A 26130-nucleotide genomic window follows, 5' to 3' on the forward strand; every position below is an offset into this window, starting at 1 on the left:
TTGTTTCTAGGACCTTTCTCTTGGAAGCTGTGCTTCTTGTCACTTCCAGATCTCATGTCAACACCAAGCCCTCAGCTGCTGGTGGCGGCTGCTCAGCAGACCCTGGGCATGGGAAAGAGAAAGGGCCCACCTCGAGCCGTCTGCCTTCACCTAGCGGGAGAGGTGCTAGCTGTGGCCCGGGGGCTGAAGCCGGCCGTGCTGTATGACTGGAACTCGGCAGGAGTCTTGGCGCTCCAAACCTATCTGAAGGAACTGCAGGGGGTGGGCTTTCCGACAGCAGGACTTCACATTCTTGAGATTGGAGAAAGTAACCTCATCGTCAGCCCTGAGCATGCGGGTCAGCATTTGGAGCGGGTACTGCTTGGTGCCGTAGCGTTAGTGGACATTTCCTGCTCCCGGCCTCACCCTTCTGTCAGTTCGCTGGACCAGCTCCCCGACTTGAAATCTCTCATAGCTGAGATCCTCACACATTTTCGAGGGCTGCAGAAGGATGCATCTCTGGGAGTCTCCCACAGCAAGCTGCATCCCTCAGACTGCAATCTCTGCACTGTATATGGGATACTCCTGGGCTATCCTGTCTCTTACACTTTTCACCTGAACCACGGAGACGGCAACTGCTTAGCCATGACCCCTCTGCGGGTGTTCACTGCCCAGGTCTCATGGCTGCCTGGTCAACTTCCAGTCTTGCTATACTCCTTTAGTGTTCCAGAGAGCTTGTTCCCAGCCCTGAGGGACTTTGTGAGAGTCTGGGAGAAGGACCTCAGAACTGGACTTAGGACTCAGAGTGTCTTTGCAGACCTCAGCATCTCCTCTGAGATAGTCACACTGCCTGCTGTGGCCCTCTGACTCAACTCAGCCTGTTGAGAAGGTATCAGTGACTGGTTGTCTCTGGGTGGAAGATGTCAGCTAGGGTCAGTCTAAGTGTCTTTGGGAATCAGCTGCCCGCCTGTGTGAGCAGGGATCGTTGCTGGCAACAGGTGTGTGTTTTTCATTTACCATATTTCGAGTTCCTAGGAGCTTAGCAGAAGTGCCTCTTTGTTTGGGCAAAGGAGCATCGTGGAGACTTGAGTGCAGTGTACCCGTGAATGGTGGCCTGCCCTGAGCAGATAGGAGAATGACTGCGTAATTTGTACGTTTATGTGACTCTAACTGAATTAGGGTATGAGACTGATTTTTTTTTTTTTTTTGGTTTTTCGAGACAGGGTTTCTCTGTGTAGCCTTGGCCATCCTGGACTCACTTTGTAGACCAGGCTGGCCTCGAACTCACGGTGATCTGCCTGCCTCTGCCTCCCGAGTGCTGGGATTAAAGGCGTGCGCCACCACGCCCGGCTGAGACTGATTTTTAAGTGTCACACTTGTGGTTTATTTCTCAGGAACACACAGTTCTGAAGAATAGTCTTGTGAGATAAGGTTTATTTACAGCATAGTGAAAACAAAACAAAAATACAACTAGGAGCCCAGATTCACTTGGGATGAAAACCTAACTTGTGAGGTTCCAAAGCTCAAGTTTTTCATGGAGTTGTTTGCTTCGGATTTTTACTCCAGTGGATGCCGGCAACTCCTCAGATCAGCACGTCGCCCTTGCTTGCCAGGAACACTGCCAGTGCTGTAGCAATCACCAGGAGCAGCACTGGGAGCCACTGGCCTCTCTGCCGCTGTGGAAGGAGGTGGAGACAGGAGAGGGCTGGGCGTTAGTTGGAGAAATACGGGCAAGGAGAGTGCCCAGTAGAAAACTTGACATTGGGAGAAGGAAGGACTTTTTTTTTTTTTTTTTTTTGCTTCCGTGCCTCCCACAGTTTTAGTCACCTCCCTTGGATATGATAAAACCACTTTAATAGTGGCCTAGAGACTCAAATCCAATCGGGGACAGATATTTAAATGCTGATATGAGTAATACTAAATCAAAAGGGTTCTCTTTAATGCCTGAGCCAACACAGGCTGAGTATCCTCTTTCTGAAATGTTTTTTTTGGGGGGGAGTTAGTATGCCAGTTGAGCAGACCTAATAAACAGACATCCTGAATCCCAAATTCTCTGCAACCATGGGAAGCTTTTGAGCACCATGGTTGTGGATGCCCAGTGTTTTGGATCTAGAACATGTCTGGCTTCCAGAGTAGGGGTGCTCAACTCATGTTTTCCAGACTCAAGAGATGCATACAAATTGGGTGGATCACAGTGTTTCTTCCACGGATGCCATATTGTTAGCATAGTGTAAACCAAGTGGAACAGGAAAGTATGGCAAGGTGTTTGTTTTGCTTTTTTGAGACAGGGTTTCTCTGTGTAGCCCTTGCTGCCCTGCACTCATTTTGTAGACCAGGCTGGCCTCCAACTCACAGAGATCCATCTGCCTCTGCCTCCCAAGTGCTGGGATTAAAAGTGTGGCCACCGTGCCGGGCAGGATGACCAGATACTGGTGCTGATGGATACAGTTTATCTGTAACTACTCCACTGCCATGCAGGGCTGCGGAGGAGGGTGGTCCCTCTTACTCTGGGATGCGGCTCCTGGCGGTGGCTCAGCGCGTCCTGACAGTGTTGTAGCTCTCGCAGACAGGAGAGGTGCTTCTCACTGAGGGCGTCTGACTCTGAATGCAGCTCTCTGCACTGGGGAGAACACAGCAAGGCGTCACCAATTCTGTTTGGGACAGAACTCTGGAAAAGGACGGTGGCCCTGAGTACTGCACTCCTTCACTTGTTTTCAGAGAACCATTCTTTCCCAATTTGCTCAGGGATTTTAGTTTTCTTCCTATCACATTGTTTATCAGGAATATGTTTGTTAGAAGATTTATTTTGCTGCATATATTACATTTTACCCCTGGAAATGCTTAAACATTTTTTACATTATTTGTTGTTGTTGTTGTTAGTGGTGGTGGTGGTGGGTGTGTGTATGTGTGTGTGAGAGTGTGTTATTTGTATGTGTGTGTGACTGAGTGTGTGTGTGTGACTGAATGTGTGTGTGTGTGTGCATGCTAACATCACAGTGCGTGTGTGGGAATCAGAAGACAGACAATTCTTGGAGTCACTCTCTTCTTCCACCATGTGGGTCCCAGGGGTTGAGTTCAGGTCTTTGGCTTGGCAGCAGGTGCCTTTACCTACCGAGCCAGTTTACTGGCCCCGTTACATGTGGATGCTTTCATGTGACGCTGTGAAAGTGTTTTGTAAGTAGGCAAACTGAAAAATAAGTTCTTACATCACAAAAGACGTAGAAGTAGTTGGAGGACAAGCCTCTCTTTCTTGGCATCTAGTTGTTTCCACACACTGCCAAGGGTATGTGAGTTTGGAAGTGTGCTCCTCGGAGAGGGTTTGCTATTTAAAACATACGATACTTAGTATGTGTCAGAATATAAGGCATGAATGCGTTTACCAAGTGTTTTGGTTCTGGTTGACTTCCTAGTAGGCTACCATTATTGGCTACCCAACAGCCATGGGTAGGGGTTGTTATAAACTAGGAAGGAGAAAGATTAAAAGTCAAAGATTACAAGGGCAAAGAAATTTACAGATGAAAATGAACACCTGTGGCCATCCAGTCACAATTTAAGTTTGGAAGTTCCTGCTTTCACTTGTCTCCCAAAAGGTTTCCCTGCCCCACCCCACCAATCTCAGTGAAGCCCTCACACCCTAGGTGAACGCTCACATATAGATGAGCCCTCACACCCTAGGTGAGCACTTACACCCTAGGTGAGTCCTCACACCCTAGGTGAGCACTCACACCCTAGGTGAGCACTTACACCCTAAGTGAGCCCTCACACCCTAGGTGAGTCCTCACACCCTAGGTGAGCACTCACACCCTAGGTGAGCCCTCACACCCTAGGTGAGCACTCACACCCTAGGTGAGCACTTACACCCTAGGTGAGTCCTCACACCCTAGGTGAGCACTCACACCCTAGGTGAGCACTTACACCCTAAGTGAGCCCTCACACCCTAGGTGAGCCCTCATACCCTAGGTGAGCCCTTACACCCTAGGTGAGCCCTCACACCCTAGGTGAGCCCTTACATACAGATGAGCTCTCACAATCTAGGTGAGCCTTCACTTACTGATGAGCCCTCACATGTGGAGAATCTGTCACAATCTGGATGAGCACTCACAGTCTGAGGTCACCTCCTCACCTCCTTTTCCTTGGCCTGGAGCCTAGATGTCTCCTTTTGTAGCTGGCCTCTGGGATCCTTGACTTTCTCCTTCCTTGCATTCTCTGGGTTTGCTTCATCAAGGGAGGGCTTTGGGTTTGACACAGGAAAAGCCTGATCTAAAAAAGCATCCAGAATCTCAGTGGCAGCCAGGCCCTGTCTGTGAGCGCTGGCCCTGTCACTGAGTGGTAGCCCTCAGGGAGATGATGGGTTTGTCTATGGCTCCACTGACTGGAGTAGAACATTCTGAATTAAAGAATTCAGGTGTGCTGAGCGCAGTGGTGTACAGCTTTAATTCCAGCAATTGGGAGGCAGAAGCAGGTGGATCTCTGTGCGTTCCAGGACAAGCCAGAGCTACAAAGTGAGACCCTATATGGAAAACAAACAAAACAAAAACCAAAAGAACTCTGGTGTACCTTATGGCATTGACACACAGCTGGAGTTTGGACTCCCCGAGCAAGGTTGACATGGCATTGACACACAGCTGGAGTTGGGACTCCCCGAGCAAGGTTGGCATCTTATTTCTCTTTGACTTTGTCTGAATTTCTTGAATCTGATTTTTGTGTGTGTAAATGTTTACCTATTGAAATGGTTTTCGTTGTTGACAGTATCTAGCTTCTTATGTAGGTTTGCTTAGTGCTTCTGTATAACTCTGGGTGCCCCCTGTACCCCCATTTCAAAGTCCTGAAAATGAAAGACATTCTAGACTAGCCTCTTAATGGTTTAAGCTGGATTCTGCCACCTTGTAGTCCCATTTTTGGTGAAAAGAGCACTGGGCTAGAGTCAAATTCTGGGCTATTGTTTTAGTTCAGTCATTAATTTATGTAATTTATGTGACCAGAGGCCTTTATGTTCTTATCAATGCGACGAGGGCACACTCATTCCTACATGCACCCGTATTATATCCAGCAGTTATGAGAATAAAGCAACAGCCTATGTGTTGTGGAAAACTGAAGAGCCACTGGCGCCTCTGTGGCCAGCTGAGGCAGCAGCCTGGCCAGGGCCAGCGTGAGAAGGCTTCTGTATTGTCCGTGTTTTGGGCTGAGAAATTGGGTGTGATTTGCAGAGTCAACTGTGTAAAAACTGACATGAAATCCTGAGTTCAAAATCAGTTTATTAAAATGCGTAACAAAGACACATGTTTTCAGAGAAAGTGGAAACCCTTTCCCACAGTTTATACACCTCCCAGAGTAGATGGCTGACTAAAGTTCCATACCTCCCTGGCTGCACAGACTCAGAACGGGGAGGGACCCCACAAGGTCATGTAGTCCATTAGGCAGACAAAGAAAGAGCAACATTTAGTGGGAGTAAATTTGCTGACCTTTCTTTAAGAGTTTCTCCTGTTCTTGAAGTTGTAAGGATTGACTCTGGAGCAGACCTGTTGGGAGACAAGGGGACACGTCTGTAAAGACTCACTGCAGACATTGGCCTCAGTTGTTAGAGCCTAGTTACCTCTGCTCGGGTCTGCACATTGCTCCTTAGAACTTTTGTGTTGGAGTTCTACCCTCTGTAATGTGACTTTCCTTGGAGATGGAGTCTTTACAAAGGTGACAGTGAAAATACGGCCATTAAGACAGGCCTGAGTTCAGATAACTGGTGTTCTTATAAGAAAGGGACTGTTTAGACCACATAAGCTCCAGGGAAAGTGGTGAACAGACACTTAAGAGGACACCACTGCAAAGCTAAAGAGAGGCCTGGAACGGCCCTAACTCCAAAAGGCACTGACCCTCACACAAAAGGCAGCTTGCTTGTGGTTTGCAGCCTCTAGAACTGAAACAGCTCGTTTTTGTTGTTCAAGCAACCTAATCTGTACTTCCTTATAAATATGCCATCCTGTACCAGCGGCTGTCACGTCCCTGATCTCTGGAGGGGCATGTTCCCAGAGGTCCTGTAAAACAATGACTCATTTCACCTTTGACCTGCTTCTTTTTCTTTATAGTGGTTATGGTGACTTGACACACATTTTTTTTTTTTCATGGAACTCCTACCCCTGCTCTTGCCTAGAGCGGAAGTTTCTTAAGAAGCTATTACTTTTGCTTGTTGGTGCACCTTGGTGCACATCTCTCGGATGCCTGATTCTGGTGCAGGAGCTTGATGAATGCTTATTTTCTTAATCACCTCTAGGGAGAAAGCTAACTGACTTGTTCATGTGTATTACATAGAATATGTAAGAGAAGAGCCTAATACATCTTTAAAAATGGGCAGTTCTGGGCCCTGGGGCACGGTGAGCGGGAACTCTTGCTGTGCATATAGGAGGACATGAGTTAGGTCGCTGGCACCCACGTAAAAAGCTGAGCATGGCTGCCTGTTCCTGTTACCCTAATGCTCTCAGTTCTGGAGGCAGAGAGGGGAAGATTACTGGGGCTTGCTGGCCCCCAGCTGGAAAACAGCAACATGCCCTTTCTTTGTTTTTTGTTTGTTTGTGTGTTTGCTTTTATTTTTCGAGACAGGGTTTCTCTGTGTAGCCTTGGCTGTCCTGGACTCACTTTGTAGACCAGGCTGGCCTCAAACTCACAGCGATCTGCCTGCCTCTGCCTCCTGAGTGCTGGGATTAAAGGCATGTGCCACCACGCCTGGCAACATGCCCTTTCTTAGGGGACTAAGGCCGACAGTAATAGGGAAGATACCCAATGCCCTCCAGCCCCCTTGCCTCAAGTACATCTTGCACCAGTACAATACACCACACACACACACACACACACATACACACACATGCACACCCCCCTTCCCCACCCCCCCACACCATACATGCACACCACAAATAGACACACATGCACAGCAATTTTTGTAGAAATGTAAATGGTTGTCACTGGCAAGGAGAAAGAAGAAAGGAAACACAAGAACAGATGCTAATATGTAACTTGGGAAAGAAAACACCATTTGCTTGTGAAGAACTATGCTCTGGACTCTCCCCATCCTCCCTCCATTCTCCTTCCCCCTCCATCCCCCCTACCCCTCTGTCTTCCTCCCCCCACCCTCCATCCCCCCTCCCCTCCCCCACCCTCTATCCCCCCTCTCTCCCCACACCTTGCAGGACACAGGACACACTAGAGCCTGGGCCCCAGCCCCCCTTCAGATGCTGTCTGTGGGGGGCACCAGAAACCACCTGTGCAGGTTTAACACGGAAAAGGAAACTCACTCTGCAGCTCTTGTACTCTGCCCACCAGGGCCTGTTTCTCTTCCTCTGACTTCTTTAGTTGATCTGAAAGTGAAAGAATACAAACCAGAAGAGAAGAACACCAGTGGGAGACGTGGCCTGTCTTCTCTGTGGCCTGCCAGTGTCTTTCAGATCTGAAGAGAGAGGCCAGCACTCACACAGGCGCATCACTGTCGTGCATGCACACAGGCGGGTCCTTTCCTTTCAGCCAACACAGGCACAGAAAGCTGGGAGGCCTTCATCTCGCCTTTGCCTTTCACATTAGGAATATGGCCTTTGCGTGTGACTAGCACGGGAGCCGCTGTGCTCTGGCCCACAGGGGCAGGGCTGGAGAGGACAGCAAAGCATCCTCCAGTGAAGCACCACTAGCATTCATTCTGTTGATTGACACTTCCCTGTGCGTCTCTCCAGGGGAAACGAAATCATAAGGCCAAGCACAAATGAAGACCGAAGCCTCTCGCCGCAGCCTCCTTCCTCCGAGCCCACTCAGCCGTGGCTCTCATGACACTGACCCCAAGAAGAGAAGTACCTTGTAGGCCCTGGCTGTCAGAGCTCTGCTGCTCTCTGTCCCCTTGCAGGTGCTTGATTTTGGCCTGCAGCTCCCGGTGCTCACTTTCTAAATGTCGCAGGGCCTGGTTCATCTGTGAGTCTCTGCTGTCTGCTCCCTGCCAAGAGGAAGAGCAGCTGGTCAGTGTGGCAGATCTCCAGACCACGTCAGGACGTTTCTATATGCCTCCCTTTGCCTTTACTTTTAGCATGATCAGTAGTTGAGGGGGAGGGGCAGTTAAGGCTATTTTCACAAAGAATTAAGTTTTAAAACCCCAGAACACTCTCTTAAGACTTGCCTTATACATGCTGGGAAGGAGTGCAGAGGCTGAGATGTGGATGTGTGTGCACAGGCTTGTGCCTCTAGAGTCTCACACCCTCTTCTTGTGCCTCTAGAGTCTCACACCCTCTTCCATCGGGTATGTTTTTTCTGACCCCGTCGGGGGAAATTGTAAAGATCCACTCTTGATGCAGATCCTAATGTTCCAAACTAAGTATATGAAATTGATATATTACTGAAAATTTTGGGGAGCCTCACTTGGGGTGCTGTATGTGACTGGGGACATTGAGTCTCCTCTCTGAGTTCTTGGATTTAAGAACATAACAAGGAAACTTCTCCTTGCAACAGATGGCGTCCAGTACAGAAACCACAGCCAATCACGATGCAGTCTCTATGAGCCAGTCTCAGTGGACACACCCACAGCACACTCCACACCTAAAGGCTCAGCCAATCACGATGCAGTCTCTATGAGCCAGTCTCAGTGGACACACCTACAGCACACTTCACACCTAAGGCTCAGCCAATCACGATGCAGTCTCTATGAGCCAGTCTCAGTGGACACACCCACAGCACACTCCACCCCTAAGGCTCAGGGAGCATCTCAAAAGAGGGAGCAGAAAGACTGTCAGTCAGAGTCTCGAGTTTGCTGTGAGACTGTGTCTTCTGGTAACATCAGAAACAACACCCATAAAGTGTCACCACCATGACTGCCCAAATGAGGATTGAACTAGGATGACACCAGGGGACATGTCAGACTGGGTAGGGAGAGCTCATGAGACCTAAACCCTATATGGAGAGCTACAGGCAACCGAGAAAGCTGGGAGCAGGAGCGGTGGCCTGGCCCAGGGAAGAATGCAACAACTACTGTCATATGGTCAGCCCTGACGTCATGCATACAAGTGACATATGAACTCAGCAGGTTATAATTAGGAATAGATACACATACACATATATGCATGCAATAATAATTGATGAAGAAAAGAGGCAATGAATTTGAAGGAGTGGGGAGAGATATATGGGAGGGTTTGGAGGGAGGAAAAAGGTGAAAATGTATTTAAAATCAACAAAAAATTTAAGAAAGATTGTTAAAAAATAGTTAAAGAACAGATTCCGAAGAAAACTTTTTTTCTTAGCTAAAAAAGCACGAACACCCAAAACAACGACATTGGTGACAAAATGTCGTTACTGTACATCTCAGCTGCCTGGAGGCCAAGGATGGAGGAGAGGAAGGAAGCCACGCCTTTCAGTTAGGGATGGAGGGTTGGTGGTTGGCAAGAAGCCATACGGCAAAGGGGACACAGAGTGAGTAACTTCAGAAAAAAAGAGTGAGGAAGCCCAGAGTGTTCTGGGAACATTCCTAGGCGTTGGCAAGGATTAGAAAGGAAGCACATGTACTAAAATTGGAACGATACAGAGAAGATTAGCATGGCCCCTGCGCAAGGATGACACGCAAATTCGTGAAGCGTTCCATATTAAAAAAAAAAAAAAAAAAGGAAGAAGATGAGAAGAAAAGTTACACTTTTCTGAGAAATTCAGAAAAAGGGGCAGGCTTAACCCAGCAGCATGGCTATGGCTCCACCCACAGGCGACTGCACCAGGGTGTTATCTAATTAAAGGGATAATTGTTCTTCCTTCTTTGGCATGGCCGACCTTTCTGAGGAGTGGCTCGTTAGCCACACGACTGACTGGCCCACGTGGATTAATTCTTATGTTTTGGGCAGCTTGGAATGTTAGGTCTCCATGCAGGCCAGAGAAAATACATGCAAAGTAAACGCAAACTGTATCAAGTGCGCATGTGCACTGAGACTGTGCTAACCCTTTGTGTGGGTATCCATGCTTCATCCATGCAGCAATCCTGTGATATAAAGACCCTTATTTTCTTGACGAGGAAACAGGCTTATAGAGGTTAATTAGAATTTCTAAGGTGACAGATTGAGAGCGTAGGCACTTTTGAGCACGCCAAGAGTTTACGTTGACAGGATGTACTAGCCCCTGTAAATAAACTAGTAGCATTTATTCTGTGCAGAATGGTGGGCAGTTGTGCACCGGGCGCCGTGTTGGGGTGGCGTTTGCATAGTGTGCAGTTAGGCCGAGGACTATTCCAGCCCCGGCGTTTTTATGCGGTTAATGTCTTTCTAGTGGGGATGCGTCTGTGTGTATGAGCAGCACAGGCATTATTTCTAAGTACACGGCCATAACTCAGAGGCAGTGGGCGAAGACTCGGAAGCAGCTTGTTATATATGTCCAGCCTTTGGGGCCTAGCCCAGGACCCCTCTCCCCGCTCCGCCCTCCCTCCTCCCCCGCCCCCCAGAGCCCCGTACCTGTAGTTTGGACTGAAGCACAAGCAGTTGGCTCTCCAGCTCCCTGTGCTGGTCCCCTAGCGTCCTCCAGTCCTCCTTAAGAGCCTCGTACTGACTCTTCCACTCTTTACACTTCTGCTCTGCCAAAGCCAGGGACAGCTGGGAGAGACCAGGGGGGAGAGGATTCCCGAGGAGCAGAAGCTTAGAGAAAGGCAACCCGTTGAGCAGGATGCACTGGAGGCGCGGGCTCCATGAGTGGCAGCTGGCCCCTTGCTCTGGGGACCGCCCCCAGGGTCCGAGCATCTCTACCTGCAAGCTCTGCAGCTTCCGCTCCGCACTCATCTTCTCCTCCAGCACTTTCTGCAGCGACTCCTTAGCCTTCTGCTCAAAGCTGCTTCTCTGGTCTTCCATCTCCAGCAGCACCTTCTTCATTCCCCAGGGCGAGCACTTCTGTAAACCAGTAGCAATTCAACAAGCGCACGTTGAGCGCCCGCTTCCCAATGTCGGGGATACACACATGAGGAGGACGTGGGACTTTCCCTGGGGTGCTGGGCCTTTTCTTCAGGCGAGCGGAGGGGTTGCCCAGGCTGCGTTGCCCTGGTTAGCCTCTGATGGGCTCCAGCTCTGTTCCATCTCCACTGACTCCTCTGTCCCCAGCTCTGGCTGCTAAGCATTGGCATGTTTTCATTTGTGAGAATGTGGCCCATGCTTTTGGAATCTCCATTATTAACTGCCCCCCTCCCCGGTCACCTGCTCTGCACTGTGGAGTCTCTCTTACTGCACTGGGGGCAATTTCCACACGGGGGGGGGGGCTGGGGGCACGGCGCTGCTTAAAGGAAAATGCCCCAGGGGTCTAGGACCTGGTATTCTAATGAGTACATTTGCGTTAAGTGTTTGCCTTGGTTTTAGGACCAAGGAAAATACTCGCCCCCCAAATCAGATGAAATCGATTTGCAGATTCACTGAAGAGTTGACCACCCTTATACCTCACCTTTTGCCTTGTGACTTGGGAGAAGGCTTTTACAGTCAACCAAGGCAATGAAGACTAAGCAGAGCATCCTTAGGAGTCGTTTTTGTGTCATTTTGGGACTGTGTGAAACTCTGTATCTGAAAGGATGCTCTGCTTTTTGGAATTTTCATTAAAAATCAAACCAAGAGTGACTGATGTCAAACATGGTGATGTCCTAGTTATTGGACTTAACAGTAGTAATCACAGGTCAGCTTCATTTCCAATAGAAAATTAATAGACTACCTGAGCGTAGTGCTGTGTCTGTGACACCAGCTCTGGGGACACAGGTGAGAGGGTCACAAGTTCAAGGTCAGCCTAATAATGATATCTTTCTCAATCAACAAACAAATAAAAGATTCGCATTCTGGCTTGCACGCTAGTCACTTACAAGTCTGGTTGGCCTTTTTTAGCTAATAAGAGCCTAACACAGCAGCGCATATTGAAAATAAAAACATGTAAACCAGGAAACCTATAGACCATATAGATAGTTGGACCCTTCCTAATGCTGTGACCCTTTAACACAGCTCCTCATGTTGTGGCGACCCCCAACCATAAAATAATTTCCATTGCTCCTTCATAACTGTAATTTTGGAGCTGTTATTCTAATTTTAATGTCAATATATTTGGAGATAGAGGCTTGTCAAAGGGGTTGTGACCCAAAGGTTAAGAACCGCTGCTATAGACAATAGAAACTGTGCTGAGCTGTGCAGGAAACTACTGATCCTCTAGCTCCAAATGAGAGAAGCCCACCCGTTCCCTGCTTACTTACTTTTTCTTTAATATTTGTGCATGTGTGTGTGTGTGTGTGTGCATGTGTGTGCGTGTGTGTGTGTGTGAGCGTACATTACTTTCCATAGGGTGTGTGTAGAGGTCAGAGGACAGCTTGTGAGGGAGATACTGATGTCTCTTCCTACCATGTGGATTCCAGGTTGCCAGGCTTGACGGCGAGCACCCTTACCCCCTGAGCCATCTAGCTGGCTCCTGCTCTCTCACTTTCTTACTTGATAGCTCTCCACCTGTCAGGAGAAGTGATTTTGGTTTGTGTGTGTGTTTGTTTGTTTGTTTTGTAACTTGAGATTGACCAAATCAAGAGTATTCAAGCTGAGTACTAACTAACACCATAGGAAAGGGGCCTGGAGAGATGGCTCAGTGGTTAAGAGCACTGTCTGCTTTTCCAGAGGTCCTGAGTTCAATTCACAGAAACCACATTGTGGCTCACAACCATCTATAATGACATCTGGTGACCTCTTCTGGTGTCCATGCAGATACAACACTCATAAATAAATAAATAATCAATCTAAAAAAAAATCACAGGAAAGCCAGGATTTACTTCCTTTTAGACTCTTGAGCTTTTTGCTTCCTCTAGGTTACTGGTAAAACAAAACAAAACAAAACCAAAAAACAAAAAACCCTTGTTCCTGAGATGAAGATAATTTTTGAATTTCCTATCATATCACCTGCCCTCTTATTGGGGTCTGTGGACACTGGCTGTGTGGTGTGGGCCTTTACCGAGGGCCTCTCCCTATAGTTCCCTTCCCAGGGCATAAAGAGATGCATGCTAGGACAAAGAAGGGACACTGAACATAGTGACATGGCAAATTAGGGACCTAAGTGACAACAGACGAGCACAGTGGGAAAGAGTGAGTGTGCAGCTTCCTCCCTTTGGTAGCATTTCTACAAAGAGGACGAAGAGTCAAACTTCTTTTTCTCTCTCTTTCTTTCTTTCTTTCTTTCTTTCTTTCTTTCTTTCTTTTTTTTCTTTCTTTCTTTCTTTCTTCACAGAATTTCTCTATGTAATAGCCCTGGCTGTCCTGGAACTCACTCTGTTTACCAGGCTGCTGGCCTCTAACTCAGAGATTCTCCTGCCTCTGCCTTCTGAGCGCTGGGATTAAAGGTGTGCGCCACCACCTCCTGGCTAAGAGTAACACATTTTAATGTTATTGAAATTAACATGCTAGAAGTGGTCTCCGGATGCTTACCTGCATGCAGGTGTAGAGCTGGGTTTCTAGGGACCTTAGTTTGCCCTTCAGTTTGTCTTCATTAAGCTGTCCCTAAAGTAAACAAGTAAACAGGATTAGTTAGTGAGCTAAAAAAAAAAAAAAAGCAAAGAGGCTAGCTACCTCCCTCCAGCCCTGTCTGCCAAAGCTTGGTACTGCATGCATGAACGTTTCAGGCACAGAGATGGCTAAGGGGGAGTTGTCTTCTCCTTCCCGGCCAGGCTCAGGGCAATCCAGACTGGTCCTGCATCCTCTTTGTACCCTGACTTTCTCTAACACATGGCCCAGGCAGCAAAAGAGGCCATGGAGAGGGAGGTTCCTAAAGTGTCCTGCCTCTCCTTTACCCCTCCCCCCAGGCACTGCTGCCTTCCTCGCCTCCTCCCATCCTGGCCCTGGCCCTTTCTCTATAAAGGGCAGCTGAAAGGTCTCTGCTCCTGGGAGGTCTGTATTTACTACAGCTCCTTGTTACTGGCTGGACTGTGTCCACCTGTCAGGTCCGTATGCTGCAGTGAGCTGCAGTAGTCTAGGATGGGACCATACTTGGAGGTAGGCCTTCAATGAAGCTTATGCAGTCAAGCAACTCCTAGTGTAGTTTGGTGGTGGTTTTCTAAAACGAGACCAGAACACGAGGATAAACTGAGGTAAGAGTGCCTGAACACAAGATGGACCGCACAGCCCATGAGATAGGAGGGGAGACTGACACTGGCGACACTTGATTTTAGGCCCCAGGACAGCGGGCAGGCTGACACCCCCTCACATCCATTGAGGGTTAGTTCCTAGAGCCCCTCAGAATGCCCTGCCCCTCATATATAAATGTGTACATTAACTAAGATTACGCACACCTTCCTGCATGTTTGAAGTCATCTGTGGCCCGCTCCATACCCTGGAAATACTGTATAAACGGCAACTATAATGTATTGACTTGGGACTAACTACAAGAAAGACAAGAAAAACAGGATTTTTTCCCCTTCAGTTATTCTTGATCCAGTGTTGGCAAAATCTGAGTCTGTGGAGTCTATGGGGGACTCAGTGTCTTTGTGTGTGTGTGTGTGTATGTATGTATGTGTATGTATGTGTATGTGTATGTGTGTGTGTATATGTATGTGTGTATATGTGTGTACGTATGTGTATGTGTGTATGTGTGTGTATGTATGTGTGTGTATGTATGTATGTGTGTATGTGTGTGTGTGTATGTGTATGTATGTATGTGTATATGTGTGTGTGTATGTATGTGTGTGTATGTATGTGTGTGTGTATGTGTGTGTATGTCTGTCTGTGTGTCTCATGTCTGTGTGTCCTGTGTGTCTCTGTGTATGTATGTGTACGTATGTGTATGTCTGTATGTGTGTGTGTATGTGTGTGTATGTCTGTATGTGTGTGTGTGTATGTGTGTGTGTGTGTGTGTGTGTGTGTGTCTGTGTGTGTGTCCTTCCCTGCCTGGCAGGACTCGAGCAAGAATTTTTTTTAAAAGTGAGAAATGGACCTGAAGATATTAAGTGGAGTAGGAGTGGGCACAGGGAGGGGTGAGTGCTCTGGGAAAGTCCCGTAGGTATTCAAAAGCTGGGTCAATCTAATGGTCCTCCTCCCCCACCCCCACCCCCACCCCACCAAGCCCCAGGTCTTGTGGTGCATCGTGGTGCTTTAAGGCAGAGAACAGTGGGTAGAGGTGCAATTCTGGTTTCAGTCTTTTAGCATTTCACCTCCTTTGTTGCCCCTCTACCTGGAGACAGTCCCTTTGCTAGCCTGGTGTATCTGTCTAAAGTAGTGTGGGTGCCATCAATGAGAGCGTGATTCTCAGAGATGGGGCCGGGATCCATTAGTCTGTAAGTGGCTCTCATGTTCCTTCTCTGACTTCTCCACCCAGGTCCTGTGGGACTCTTGGGGAACCTGTCTCTAGGCCTGGGCACTGTGGCTCCAAACAGTTCAACAGTCATGACAGTTCATGGCTATAAAGACTAGGAGCAAGAGAAGGCCTGCAGGGTGAAGTGGGTCTGCAGGGTGAGGTGGGCCTGTAGGGTGAGGTGGGCCTGTAGGGTGAGGTGGGCCTACAGGGTGAGATGGGCCTACAGGGTGAGCTGGGCCTACAGGATGAGGTGGGCCTACAGGGTGAGGTGGTCCTGCAGGGTGAGGTGGGCCTGCAGGGTAAGGTGGGTCTGCAGGGTGGGTGGGCCTATAGGGTGAGGTGGGCCTGTAGGGTGAGGTGGGCCTACAGGGTGAGGTGGTCCTGCAGGGTGAGGTGGGCCTACAGGGTGAGGTGGTCCTGGCAGGGTGAGGTGGGCCTGTAGGTTGAGGTGGGCCTACAGGGTGAGGTGTCCTGCAGGGTGAGGTGGGCCTACAGGGTTGAGGTGGTCCTGCAGGGTGAGGTGGGTCCTGCAGGGTGAGGTGGGCCTACAGGTGAGGTGGTCCTGCAGGGTGAGGTGGGCCTACAGGGGTGAGGTGGTCCTGCAGGGTGAGGTGGGCCTGCAGGGTGAGGTGGGCCTACAGGGTGAGGTGGGCCTGCAGGGTGAGGTGGGCCTACAGGGTGAGGTGGTCCTGCAGGGTGAGGTGGGCCTACAGGGTGAGGTGGTCCTGCAGGGTGAGGTGGTCCTGCAGGGTGAGGTGGGCCTGCAGGGTGAGGTGGGCCTGCAGGGTGAGGTGGGCCTACAGGGTGAGGTGGGCCTACAGGGTGAGGTGGGCCTACAGGGTGAGGTGGGCCTACAGGGTGAGGTGGTCCTGCAGGGTGAGGTGGGCCTACAGGGTGAGGTGGGCCTGCAGGGTGAGGTGGGCCTCCCTTCCTAAGAATCAAGGTACCCGGGGAAGGCAGGAAGTGGTATCACACAGCTCCTGTTTTGATCTTATTTGTTTAATTCTTCTGACTGTAGGGACCAGGGGGAGCCCCCGCCCTCTCTGCTTCCTGTGTTACTCAGCTGGGCCTTGCAAAAGCAGAAACCTTTGCCAAAAACAATTTTTCAAAGTGCCTCCTACTATTAATGTTTTTCTCAGTCGCATGTGGGAAAGAGGAGAGAGAAAGGGATTTGGCATTTGCATTAACCACAGACTTGGGACACATGAAAGAGAAGGACAAAGGCTCACGCTGTTCCCACCCAGGGGGAACTGGTAGAGCTGCCGCATTCCCCTGCTCATTGTCAGTCTGAAGCCCTGAACTCAGCTGGCCCCACCCTGCCTCCCTTTATGTTTGGTCTCTACTGAATATATGCACTTTCCTTGCCCAGACTCCACAGTGCAGAAGCCAGCCACACCCACCAAGTTTAAAGATTGCCTTGGAGGGGACACAGGCCCCAGACTGGACCCTTGAAATGACCTCTGCATAGCTTCCTTTTCTGTAGTATCAGTTTCATTCAGTATTTTCTCCCTCCAAGTGTTTATGTATTTCAGCCCAAAAGCAGATTATTTTTCCATTTATGTTGCAATACAAGACAATTCACACTATCCCCTTTTGAGCAGGGATCGGGGCTGCCACCCAAGTCTAGGGCATGAACCAAATCTCTTGTCCACAGTTCTGCCTCTCCAGACTCCTAGGGCAGCCAGCAAAGTTGCTGCAAATGGAGCGCGCAGTTTCCTGCCCCCGAGTCTCCCCATGGTGACGCCAGTGTTAGAGTAACTGAGAGGCTCACCCTAGGAGTCTGGAGCACCTCGGACAGGCCACCCCTGGTGGAGGAAGGCCACAAGAAGGCCACACACACCTGGTACTGGTCCGAGGGCTTCAGATCCTGCTGGGGCTTGCTCTCCTGCCTCAGATCTAGTGCCAGAAACACCACACCTCACCACGGAAACCCCTGTCCCACGGCTCATCTCTGCTCTAACAGAGCTTGCATGGGTCGTGAAACCGGTCCCCACTGTGGTGTCATCTCAAGATCTCAATTCCCCTTAAAGCCCCAGTGCCTGACTCCAGCTTCCTCTGTTGGCAGAGCCACTTTTGCTCTAGTGGCCAGACCCAGCTGTCGGTCCTCAGCACCTCCTGGGAGTGTCCGGAAGGCACTGACTCTGCAGCTCTAATGCAGGTCTTCCTGTGAGCCTCTCTGCCCAAGAAACCGGAGATTCACACATGGGACCAAGTGCAAAGGACTTGGTGCAAATCACCAGATGGGGCCACCATTAATCACCAGACGGGGCCACCGTTTCACTGCTACTGAGGCTTTCTCGCTAGGGACAAAATGAAGAGTTTTGTTTTGGGAGAAACAAGGGTTCTCAGCTAACAACAATGAAGCTGGGAGCTTGGCGGGGGGGGGGGGGGGGGGGGGGGGGGGGAAGAAGGCTGAGTGTGAGACCTGGGAAGATGGGAAGATGAAAGAGAGGGCCTGAGCTCCTGACCTGGAGCCTGAGGTAAAATAACACTCAGCCCCAAGTTTATCTTAGAAATATCTTAAAAAAGAGACGTGGTCTCAACGTACAGCCCAGGCTGGCCCGGAGCGTGGAATCCTCAGGCCCGAGTGCTACGCTAACAGCTCTTACCATCTCTGCCTCACTCCCACTAAACACAGCTGACTGGGGTGCCTCCCGGGGTGGTTCTGTAGGCCCCACGCCTCACTCAGAGCCAGAGCCAGGCCTTTGATTAGAGAAGTTGTGAGAATAGACAAAATCAGTCCTTTCAATTTAGTTCTGTGGTGAGGAAACTCCTCCAAAGACAGGCAGGGCAGGCAGAGTGTAGGAGTCACCTCTGAGTCTGGTCAACTTCCAACTCTTCCCTGCCTGTAACTGTGTTTCTCAGCCCCAGGTGGCATGCAGGCTCATGGATCCTTGATACAAAATGCCTGCCGTGGCACACATAAAAATACCTATGCATGTGTGTTTGTGTGGCTTCCTTAAAAAAAGGAGTTCACTCTTTAAATGTGAAGCAAACCTTCACAGAGAAGGTTCAAGTCTCCTGTTCTGAAAGTGTGAGATGCCTTTCTGTGATGCTAGTCAGATAGGGTCCCTTCCTGCCTGCCTCTGGGGTCTACCCAGTGCTTTGCCACGCTTAGGCCTGTAAACACTCTAACGTCTTAAATGCTTTTCTGCTTTTCCTCCTCCTCAAGCTACTCCTGGTGAGCGCACACTCACCCTTTAAGACCCAACAGAAATGGTCTCTCTCCGTGGAGAGAGCCTGCCTCACTCCATCAGGCAGCCCTCGCTTTTATGTGTCAGGCTGCAGCCATGCCTCACTGGAGGTGTCTGCTGTGGCTCTCCCTTGTTACACTGTATTGTTCCTGAAGCCTCAGCATGGAGTTGGAAGTTACTAAGTATCTGCTGAGGGAATGATAGAGATGATCTCACTTCAGCTCAGTACGGGAAACCACCTCACACATGCCCAGCTGAGGACTCAGGCTCCCGCTCTGCCCGTGTAAATGACTTGGGGAACAGAAGAAGCCTGACCAGAGAGATTCCTGAATCCAGGTTCAGTGCTTTGGCTTGCAGGGTGGGAGTGGCGGTCTTCTGCGTCACTGCAAGCTTCTCAGGGTGTTCCATACCCTCCTGCCTCCCTTCTAAGTATAAACTTTCCTAGGGCCCGGAGGCCTGTGGGGCTGGTGCCGTGGCTCAACACACCTGCCGCCTGAGGCTCTGGTGCCATCGCTCTGCTTGTCCGTTAATGGACTCATGAGGGTCTGGAAACTCTTTCAAGGGACCTGCAAGGTCTTTCCTGAGCCAGTGCTCGTCTGTGTGACACTGAACGCTTTCAAATACTTAACTAAAAGAGTGAATCACAAGAGGTTGACTTTAGGCACAAATAGGGTTTAGCTGAGTCTTGTTCACTCAGATGTTTAAATGCGCTGTTTCCACTTTTCCTTTTTAAGCAAAGCTTTTCTTTAAAGTACATAAGTCAGCATGTGATATTGTTATTTCAAAGTTATTACTTTTAAATTTCTGTTCTTTTTTTAAAAACAAAGTTCTAATGAGGCACATACCTGAAGTTCTTTGGTTTTTCAGTTAAAAATTAGTATAAATGGAGCTGGAGAGATGGCTCAGTGGTTAAGAGCCCTGTCTGCTCTTCCAAAGGAGCTGGGTTCAATTCCCAGCACCCACATGGCAACTCACAACTGTCTGCAACTCCAGTTCCAAGGGATCTGACACTTTCACACTAATGCACATAAAATAAATATTTAAAAAATTAGGATAAGGAATCCCAACATAAAGACTTAGTCATTGTACCAAACCAGGCATGATATGGTTCTTGTCTGTCCGTTCTCCTGTCTGAAGCCCTGTCCCTGAGTCCCCATTTGTCTGGTAAATGCTGCATAGCTCTCCATGTGCCTCCTGCTCCTTTCCTTCCCTGCAGTCTGTCCCTGTCCCCTCCTGTAGTCTACTCCACCCTGGAAGCATTTCTTTTATTTCCCATTTCTCTGTATTATTTTGGCATGTGTCATGTTTTCAAAACTATGAACTCTCTGAAAAACAGGAGCCTGAGCGAGGTATGGCACCACATGACTTTAATCCCAGCTCTTGGAAGGCAGAGGCAAGTGCATCTCTGGGGATTCAAGCCAGCCTGGTCTGCATAGTGGCTTCTAGGCTATCCAAGGCTACATAGTGAGACCCTGGTTTTTGTTGTTGTTGTTGTTTTGTTTTTTTAATCATGTTTCTGCCTAAAGAACAAATTCCCAGTGCTTGTTTGCAGGAACATGGCCTTTGGCTATCTAGAGAATGGACAGACCAGCATTAGAGGCTTTGCTAAGTAGCTACGCGCCTATGGGCAGGGCTGTGGCCACCATGGCAAACAGAACATCGGATTAGACCACCCACAGAGTGTTCTCTACCCCACCACTCATTTCTGGGCTGAGCACTGTTGCAGGCTGGCTTGTGCGGATCTTGGTTGAATCCGCGATGGTTGAGTCTGGTTGTCTGCTTGATGGCATTTACAATCACCTTGAAGACAGATCCCGGGGTGTGTCTGTGAGGGAGCTTCTGGACTGCAAAAGTGGGCAGACCCACCCAGAATAGGGGTAGCGCCCTTCCAGACCCCACGGTCTGGGGTTCCCAATAGAAACAAAACCAAACGGACAGCCGCTGAACAGCAGCGTCTCTCTCTCTCTCTCTCTCTCTCTCTCTCTCTCTCGGCTTCTTGTCTGTGGATGCAGCGTGATCTCACAATCCTGCTGCCATGACCCCCTCCCCACCGCAATGGGCTGAACTCTAGAACTATAAACCAAAAGGCTCTTTCTTGAAAGTTGCTTTTTTTGGGTGCATCAACAGCAAAAGTGACAAACACAGACTCCCACGCGAAGGCCCTTGACTTTGACAATGCTCACCAACAACAGCGCACAGAACTTATTTCCTTCTTTTCCCACAGACTTAAAGCAGGTCTCTGTCTCCTTTTGGCTCTGGGTCTGAGTACCCCCAGCCTTGCCTCTTCCCAGTAAGACAGCCTTGCCAGACGGCATGCTAAGAGAAATGAGATGGGCACGCGCAGAAGCCTGTGTACTTTGTCTGAAGATTTTGCTCTTACCTTCCAGGAGCTGTCAGAGGCCCTGGTCAGGGCAGGCAGCAGGTCCTGGAGAACCACCATTTTCTGTTTTAGGATCAGCTCCCTTTGGAGGGCTTCCTGGAGGGAGAAATGCGGAAGGAAAGGTCACCCTGGAGCGAGAGCCAGTGGAGAGCTGTGTGCAGGTCTGTGCAGAGTGTCTGCCTTGGTGTGCGGGTGTGTGAGGAGTGTCTGCCTTGGTGTGCGGGTGTGTGCGGAGTGTCGGCCTCGGTGTGCGGGTGTGTGAGGAGTGTCTGCCTTGGTGTGCAGGGGTGAGCGGAGTGTCTGCCTTGGTGTGCGGGTGTGTGAGGAGTGTCTGCCTCGGTACTCACTTTGAGATACTCAGATAGTTGAATGATGTCCTAGAGGGAGAGAGAGAGAGGAGATTCAGGAGGACTTCTGCGCAGAGCCAGAGCCCAGGCTGGCTTACATGCTGTGGATCTGGCAGGGCCCTCCTAGGCCTCACATCTAAGCTCAGGAGCATCTGGCCACCCCAGAGGAATGTGTCCCTCTACCCTGGCCTGAGTTCTTCTCGGAATCCCAGACTGGTAGCGCTGAGGTGCTGTCTGACCCACACCCTTTCCAGTGAGGGCTCTCTTACCTTGTCTAGGACGGCAACTCCACAGCTGGGAAGAGAGAGACAACATGACAGTGGGCCAAAGAGTGGAGCCTGTGAGCAGGCAGGGTACCAGCTGTATCTGGCATCCCTGCTGAAGAGCAGCAGGGTGGGGAAGGGCCTCTTCCTCCTCCTCAGCTGTGGTGGGCAGGATTCTTGGTGTGCCCAGCAGAGGTGTTCCCAGTAAACACTTGGGGAGAGAAATGGGTGAGTTTTGAGGTTCTGGGGTCGGAACTCAGAAGGGACTCACTTGGTTTGCTGGCTGGCGTCATTCTTCATTGTTGGCCGTGACTCTTCTGCCTTTGTCTGGGTACCTGAGGAGGCAGCTGGGGTGATTCAGCATCCGGGGAAGGAGGGAGGGTGAGGGGAGGGACGGGAGAGCCGGACTGCCATTGCGGGTCAAGGCTGTGTTCTCACCCCGGTGCTGTGTGTGTGGCTTCTTGGTGGCAGAGTCCTGTGGTTGGAGGGCTCTCCCGTGTGAGGAGGGGTGGCCATCCAAATGCCTCTGGATGCTTGAGGAGGAATGCCATTGGTTTGATAAAACCTCAGAGCTCGTCCCTGTTACCTGGAAAGCAAACGAAGGATGCTAAATGCCACTCTAAAGGGTCTCTTCAGGTTTTCTGATAGCTACAGAAGGAAGCTTGGGGTGTAGCTCAGGGCTAGCTGACTTGCCGGGCAGGTACAAGGCCCCCGGTTTCACCTTTAGCACCGGAGAAAACAAACCAAAGTAAAATGGAGCAAAGGAAATGGTGATGACACTGTGTGGACAGCGTGCTTTCCCTGAAATTCATGTGTTGAGATTCTAATGTTTTTTGTTTGTTTGTTTTTGTTTGTTTGTTTGTGTTTTGTTTTGTTTTGTTTTGTTTTGTTTTTGAGACAAGGTCTCTCTGTGTTAGCCTTGGCTGTCCTGGACTCACTTTGTAGACCAGGCTGGCCTTGAACTCACAGTGATCCGCCTGCCTCTGCCTTGTGAGTGCTGGGATTACAGGTGTGCCCCACCATGCCTGGCTGAGATTCTAATGGTGTGTTGGGCGATGGAGCCTTAGGGAAATGTTTAATGTCTGAGCGCAGGGTCCTCATGAGTGCTATGAGTGCCCTACAGAAGGGCTCTGCCAGAGTCTGCCTCTCTGCCTGCCTCTGCCGTGTGAGGACACAGTGACCATCTGCACACAGGGGGAGTGTCTTCATCAGACCCCAGATGCACTGGAGCCTTGGGCTTGGACTTGAGCTACAGAATGAGAAACGATGAGACGCACCTTTTCTGCTGTGTGAGCTACCCTGGGTACGGTAATCTGTCATAGCAGTCCCTGATGTTCCCACCTAGAAAACCAACGCGCCCAAGGCCATCTCTGCACTGGCTCTTTCTTGTCCTGGACAGAGAGACCTTGCTGGACCAGGAGACCCCTCACTCTCAGCCACTCTTCCATGTGCTGACGTAGAGAGAAGTGGCCAGAGAATGAGCAGCAGAGGTCACATCTGTCCCCGCCTAGGCCTCTGGTGACAGTCTGTCAGGGAAGGCCTGTGGGGAATGGGCGGTGCTGGTCACAACTTCGTCTGCACTTTTAATCCTTTCTCTTACAGAATAAAAAAGTCTGTGCTGGTAACACAGCACTAAAAGGCCAAGGAATGCTGGTGGGATCCCACCATGGCTGACTGGACAACAGGGGCACTTTGTGTTCTCTCTTGACAGCTCTGCCCCCTCACCCAGGCCATACTGAGGCCTCGCCACCCTGTAAGCAGCAGTTGGTTCCTTTACAGTTATGTTCCAGGATGGTTGTCCCGTGGTAGCCTCACGAGGCAGTCAGGGAGACAGTGCAGGAAGTGAAGTGCTTGCTTTGTAAGCATGGAGCTCAGAATCCATGTTTTTTTGGTTTTTGGCTTTTTTTTTTTTTTTTTTTTTTTTAAGCCAGGCTGGCAGTGAATACTTATAATTCCATCACTGAGGAGGCAGAGCAAGGCGTCTGGATTCCAGGGCCGTGCTGAACATCCAGCATAGCTTGCTGGGTGAGCTCCAGGCTACTGAGAAACCCAGCACCAACAAACAATGATAGCTGAAGTGACCTGCATGTGCCCCTGCATACACACCTCCCGACACATACGAGCATGCACGCACACACGTGCGTGCACACACTCTATGAAGTCCCTACTCTGGGTATGTATGACACTGCCCGCTGTTACATGGATCCATTCCTTTCCTCAGTGTGCTGACTGATAGAGGCTAACACTGTGAGCTGCCATGAACACCGCTCCTCCTAGGCCATACTAATGGGTTTTCTATGCGTCATGCAATGTTACCTATGCAGGCCCATGAGAGCAGAGGTGGCCCAAGTTACCAGGGAGGCTTCCTGACCAGAGGAGGCCTCAGCTGAGCAAAGTCGATAGAACCTGAGTGTCACAGGAAGAATAGAAGAGTGGGTGTGACAGCTTGCTGCAGAGTAAGGGGGTAGTGCGCTAGTGCGCTCTCTCTCTCTCTCTCTCTCTCTCTCTCTCTCTCTCTCTCTCTCTCTCTCTGTGATGGATGTTCAGACATGAAGGACACTGGCCTGTGTTCTTGTCATATTGAAAGCATTTAGTGAGTCTCTGGCAAATGACTGACAGTGAAGATGTTACAGAGCCGGGCATGGGGCTAAGTGGCAGGATGCCGCCGGCACTGAGAGAAGGAGAAGACTATATGGTAGACTCTGCAAATTATCCCAGCAATCAGCGATATCAAGACCCTATCTCAGAATAAAATCGATCTTATACTAGTTATTGGCTTTAAATTGTATGATTATTTCCTTTCTCCCAATAGGCCGATGTAGGACGCCCCACTCTTCAAAAGAAGTTAAGTAAGGACACCACAAAATCCCTGAAAGAGCAATGGTTGACGGGCAACGGAAAGTTGATTGCGTGCTGAGGGAGGGACTTATAGAAGCTGCTTGTTAGAGACGTTCAGCCCCTGTGCCTCTCAGACCCTCCGCTCCTGGGTCTGGGCATATCTCACCTGCTGTCCGGGGAAAGGGGTCTCGTGGGCACCAGGCAACGACTCCTTGAGGACCACCACCTGGCCCGTCCCTCCATCTGTCTGGCTGGAGGGCTCTTGCTCCCTGGCCTGGCCTTTCTTCCCGTCTTCCAGGTTTCTCCTTCTGAGGAACTGGAGCTGCCGAGCTCTCTGAAGCTGTTCCCTGTGCTGGGTCCTCAGCACCTTCCCTGGCTGGCGGCAAGTGGTCTCGTTGCGCCGGCAGCGGCGGCTTTCCCGGGTCTCCTGACGTCGCTCACACTTGGCCTCGTAGCTCTCGGCCCACCGAGCCAAGCCAGGGGAGGACCTGGGGTCTGAGCTGATCATGGTGACCTCCTGAGCACCTGTTGTGCTTGGCTTCCAGTTCCTCCAACAGCTGCTCGGATCTGCCAGATGCCAAGAGGGAGGAGTCAGAAGAGGGACTGAAAATTGTCGGTCTGTCTCCCCGCGTCAGGGTGGAAATGGCAGGGCTCCCATCCACGTGCGTTGAGAACCCAGTGTCAGGACTCCTGGGCTCAATCCTGCATGGACTGACACAGTCAGGCAAGGCCAGGCTTCTGCTTTTCCCTAGCCCTGTCTAAAGTGGGCAGCTCTCTCTGGAGCCCCTTCTTCCTTGACTAGATACCTCTAAGTGAGGGAATAGGAGGAATAAAAGATAGTAGTCACAGTGAGCCATTGGGTGGCTTGTGGAACTGTGGTCACCCTAGCCCACTTTATCTCCTAGTCTAGACGGAAAGACGTCATCGTTACTGCTCTCTTGACCACACTGTCCCTAAAATAGCTAAGTGGTACTCCTTGAGACCTAGAAGGATAGCCACACCCCTCAGGAAGTAACCAGGTCTGTGACTGGAGCTTCCTGTTCTATTATTCCTAGCTCTCAGCAGCCATCTTGTGGCTCTGGACTGGCATGGCTTAGGTAGACCTGCCCTAATTCCTCCGTTAGCATGTCCAGACCTTCCTCTTTGTCATCCTCTGTGTATCTAGGCCTAGGCTCTGGCTCTCAGCTGCTGATCAAGTGAGCCTATTAGCTGAGCACCTTCAAAGTGCTCAGGGTTGGTCCATTTCAGAGAATCTGGCCCAGTGACTCCGAGAGGAGGGCTCTGCCCTCTTAGGATCTCCTCCCTGCAAGGCTTAGTCTGGTCCCAGCGCTGCCATCTACATTAGCAAGCCTGTGGAGTACTCTCTAAGAAACAAGACAAACCTCAACAGAAAGTCCCCAAGGAACAGTCTTCAGGACAGGCCACCCTTGAAGGTGGCCTCACCTCCATCCATAGTGTGCCCAGACCCTCGTCCTCACCCACCTGCTGTGGACTTGGACTTTGGCCTCTGGCAGCCTGGTAGAGTCAGGCTGGACTCAGATGAGCTACACTCTAGCATCAGAAATTGTACCCTGCCTCCTGTGCCCTCCGGAGTCAGACTGGGGTGATGGAGGAAGCTGCCGCCTCTTCTCTCTGACCTGCTTGTCCTACTGCCCAGGAATTCTGTCCTTGGGTGATGAGAGGAAGTAGCCAGCCTCCCCCACCAGCAGGCACCGGCTGGCTCTGAGCTCTCAGGCTTGTTCGTAGGCTGCACGGACTCTGCAGGCAGAGGCCCCTGGGCTTCTCTGTTGGGACTTCGATGCCTGTCCTGGCACAAGATAGAGCTCTGTGCCCGGCTCCTGCTCTGTCTCTGGTCA

At 50.3% G+C, this 26130-nt stretch overlaps 2 protein-coding genes and 1 pseudogene across 2 annotated transcripts; 2 read left to right on the forward strand and 1 right to left on the reverse strand.

The window, feature by feature from the left end:
• Positions 1-23780, forward strand: C6H1orf74 (chromosome 6 C1orf74 homolog). The gene is made up of 2 exons (XM_051148165.1): positions 1-868; positions 23761-23780. Exon 1 carries the CDS (start codon positions 55-57, stop codon positions 844-846), a length of 792 nt encoding a protein of 263 aa, XP_051004122.1. The 5' UTR covers positions 1-54; the 3' UTR covers positions 847-868; positions 23761-23780.
• Traf3ip3 (TRAF3 interacting protein 3) lies at positions 1438-26130 on the reverse strand. Its single transcript, XM_051148167.1, has 16 exons — positions 25757-26130; positions 24441-24841; positions 21875-22022; positions 21708-21771; positions 21443-21464; positions 21174-21203; positions 20827-20922; positions 13392-13463; positions 10713-10853; positions 10425-10562; positions 7807-7942; positions 7260-7322; positions 5442-5498; positions 4103-4239; positions 2486-2599; positions 1438-1655 (listed from the first exon to the last, which is right to left on the reverse strand). The coding sequence occupies exons 1-16, from the start codon at positions 25830-25832 to the stop codon at positions 1563-1565; spliced, it is 1788 nt and encodes a 595-aa protein (XP_051004124.1). The 5' UTR covers positions 25833-26130; the 3' UTR covers positions 1438-1562.
• On the forward strand, positions 9465-9580 carry LOC127191261 (uncharacterized; annotated as a pseudogene).

Source organism: Acomys russatus, chromosome 6 (assembly GCF_903995435.1).
Source record: "Acomys russatus chromosome 6, mAcoRus1.1, whole genome shotgun sequence".
Lineage (NCBI taxonomy): Eukaryota > Metazoa > Chordata > Mammalia > Rodentia > Muridae > Acomys > Acomys russatus.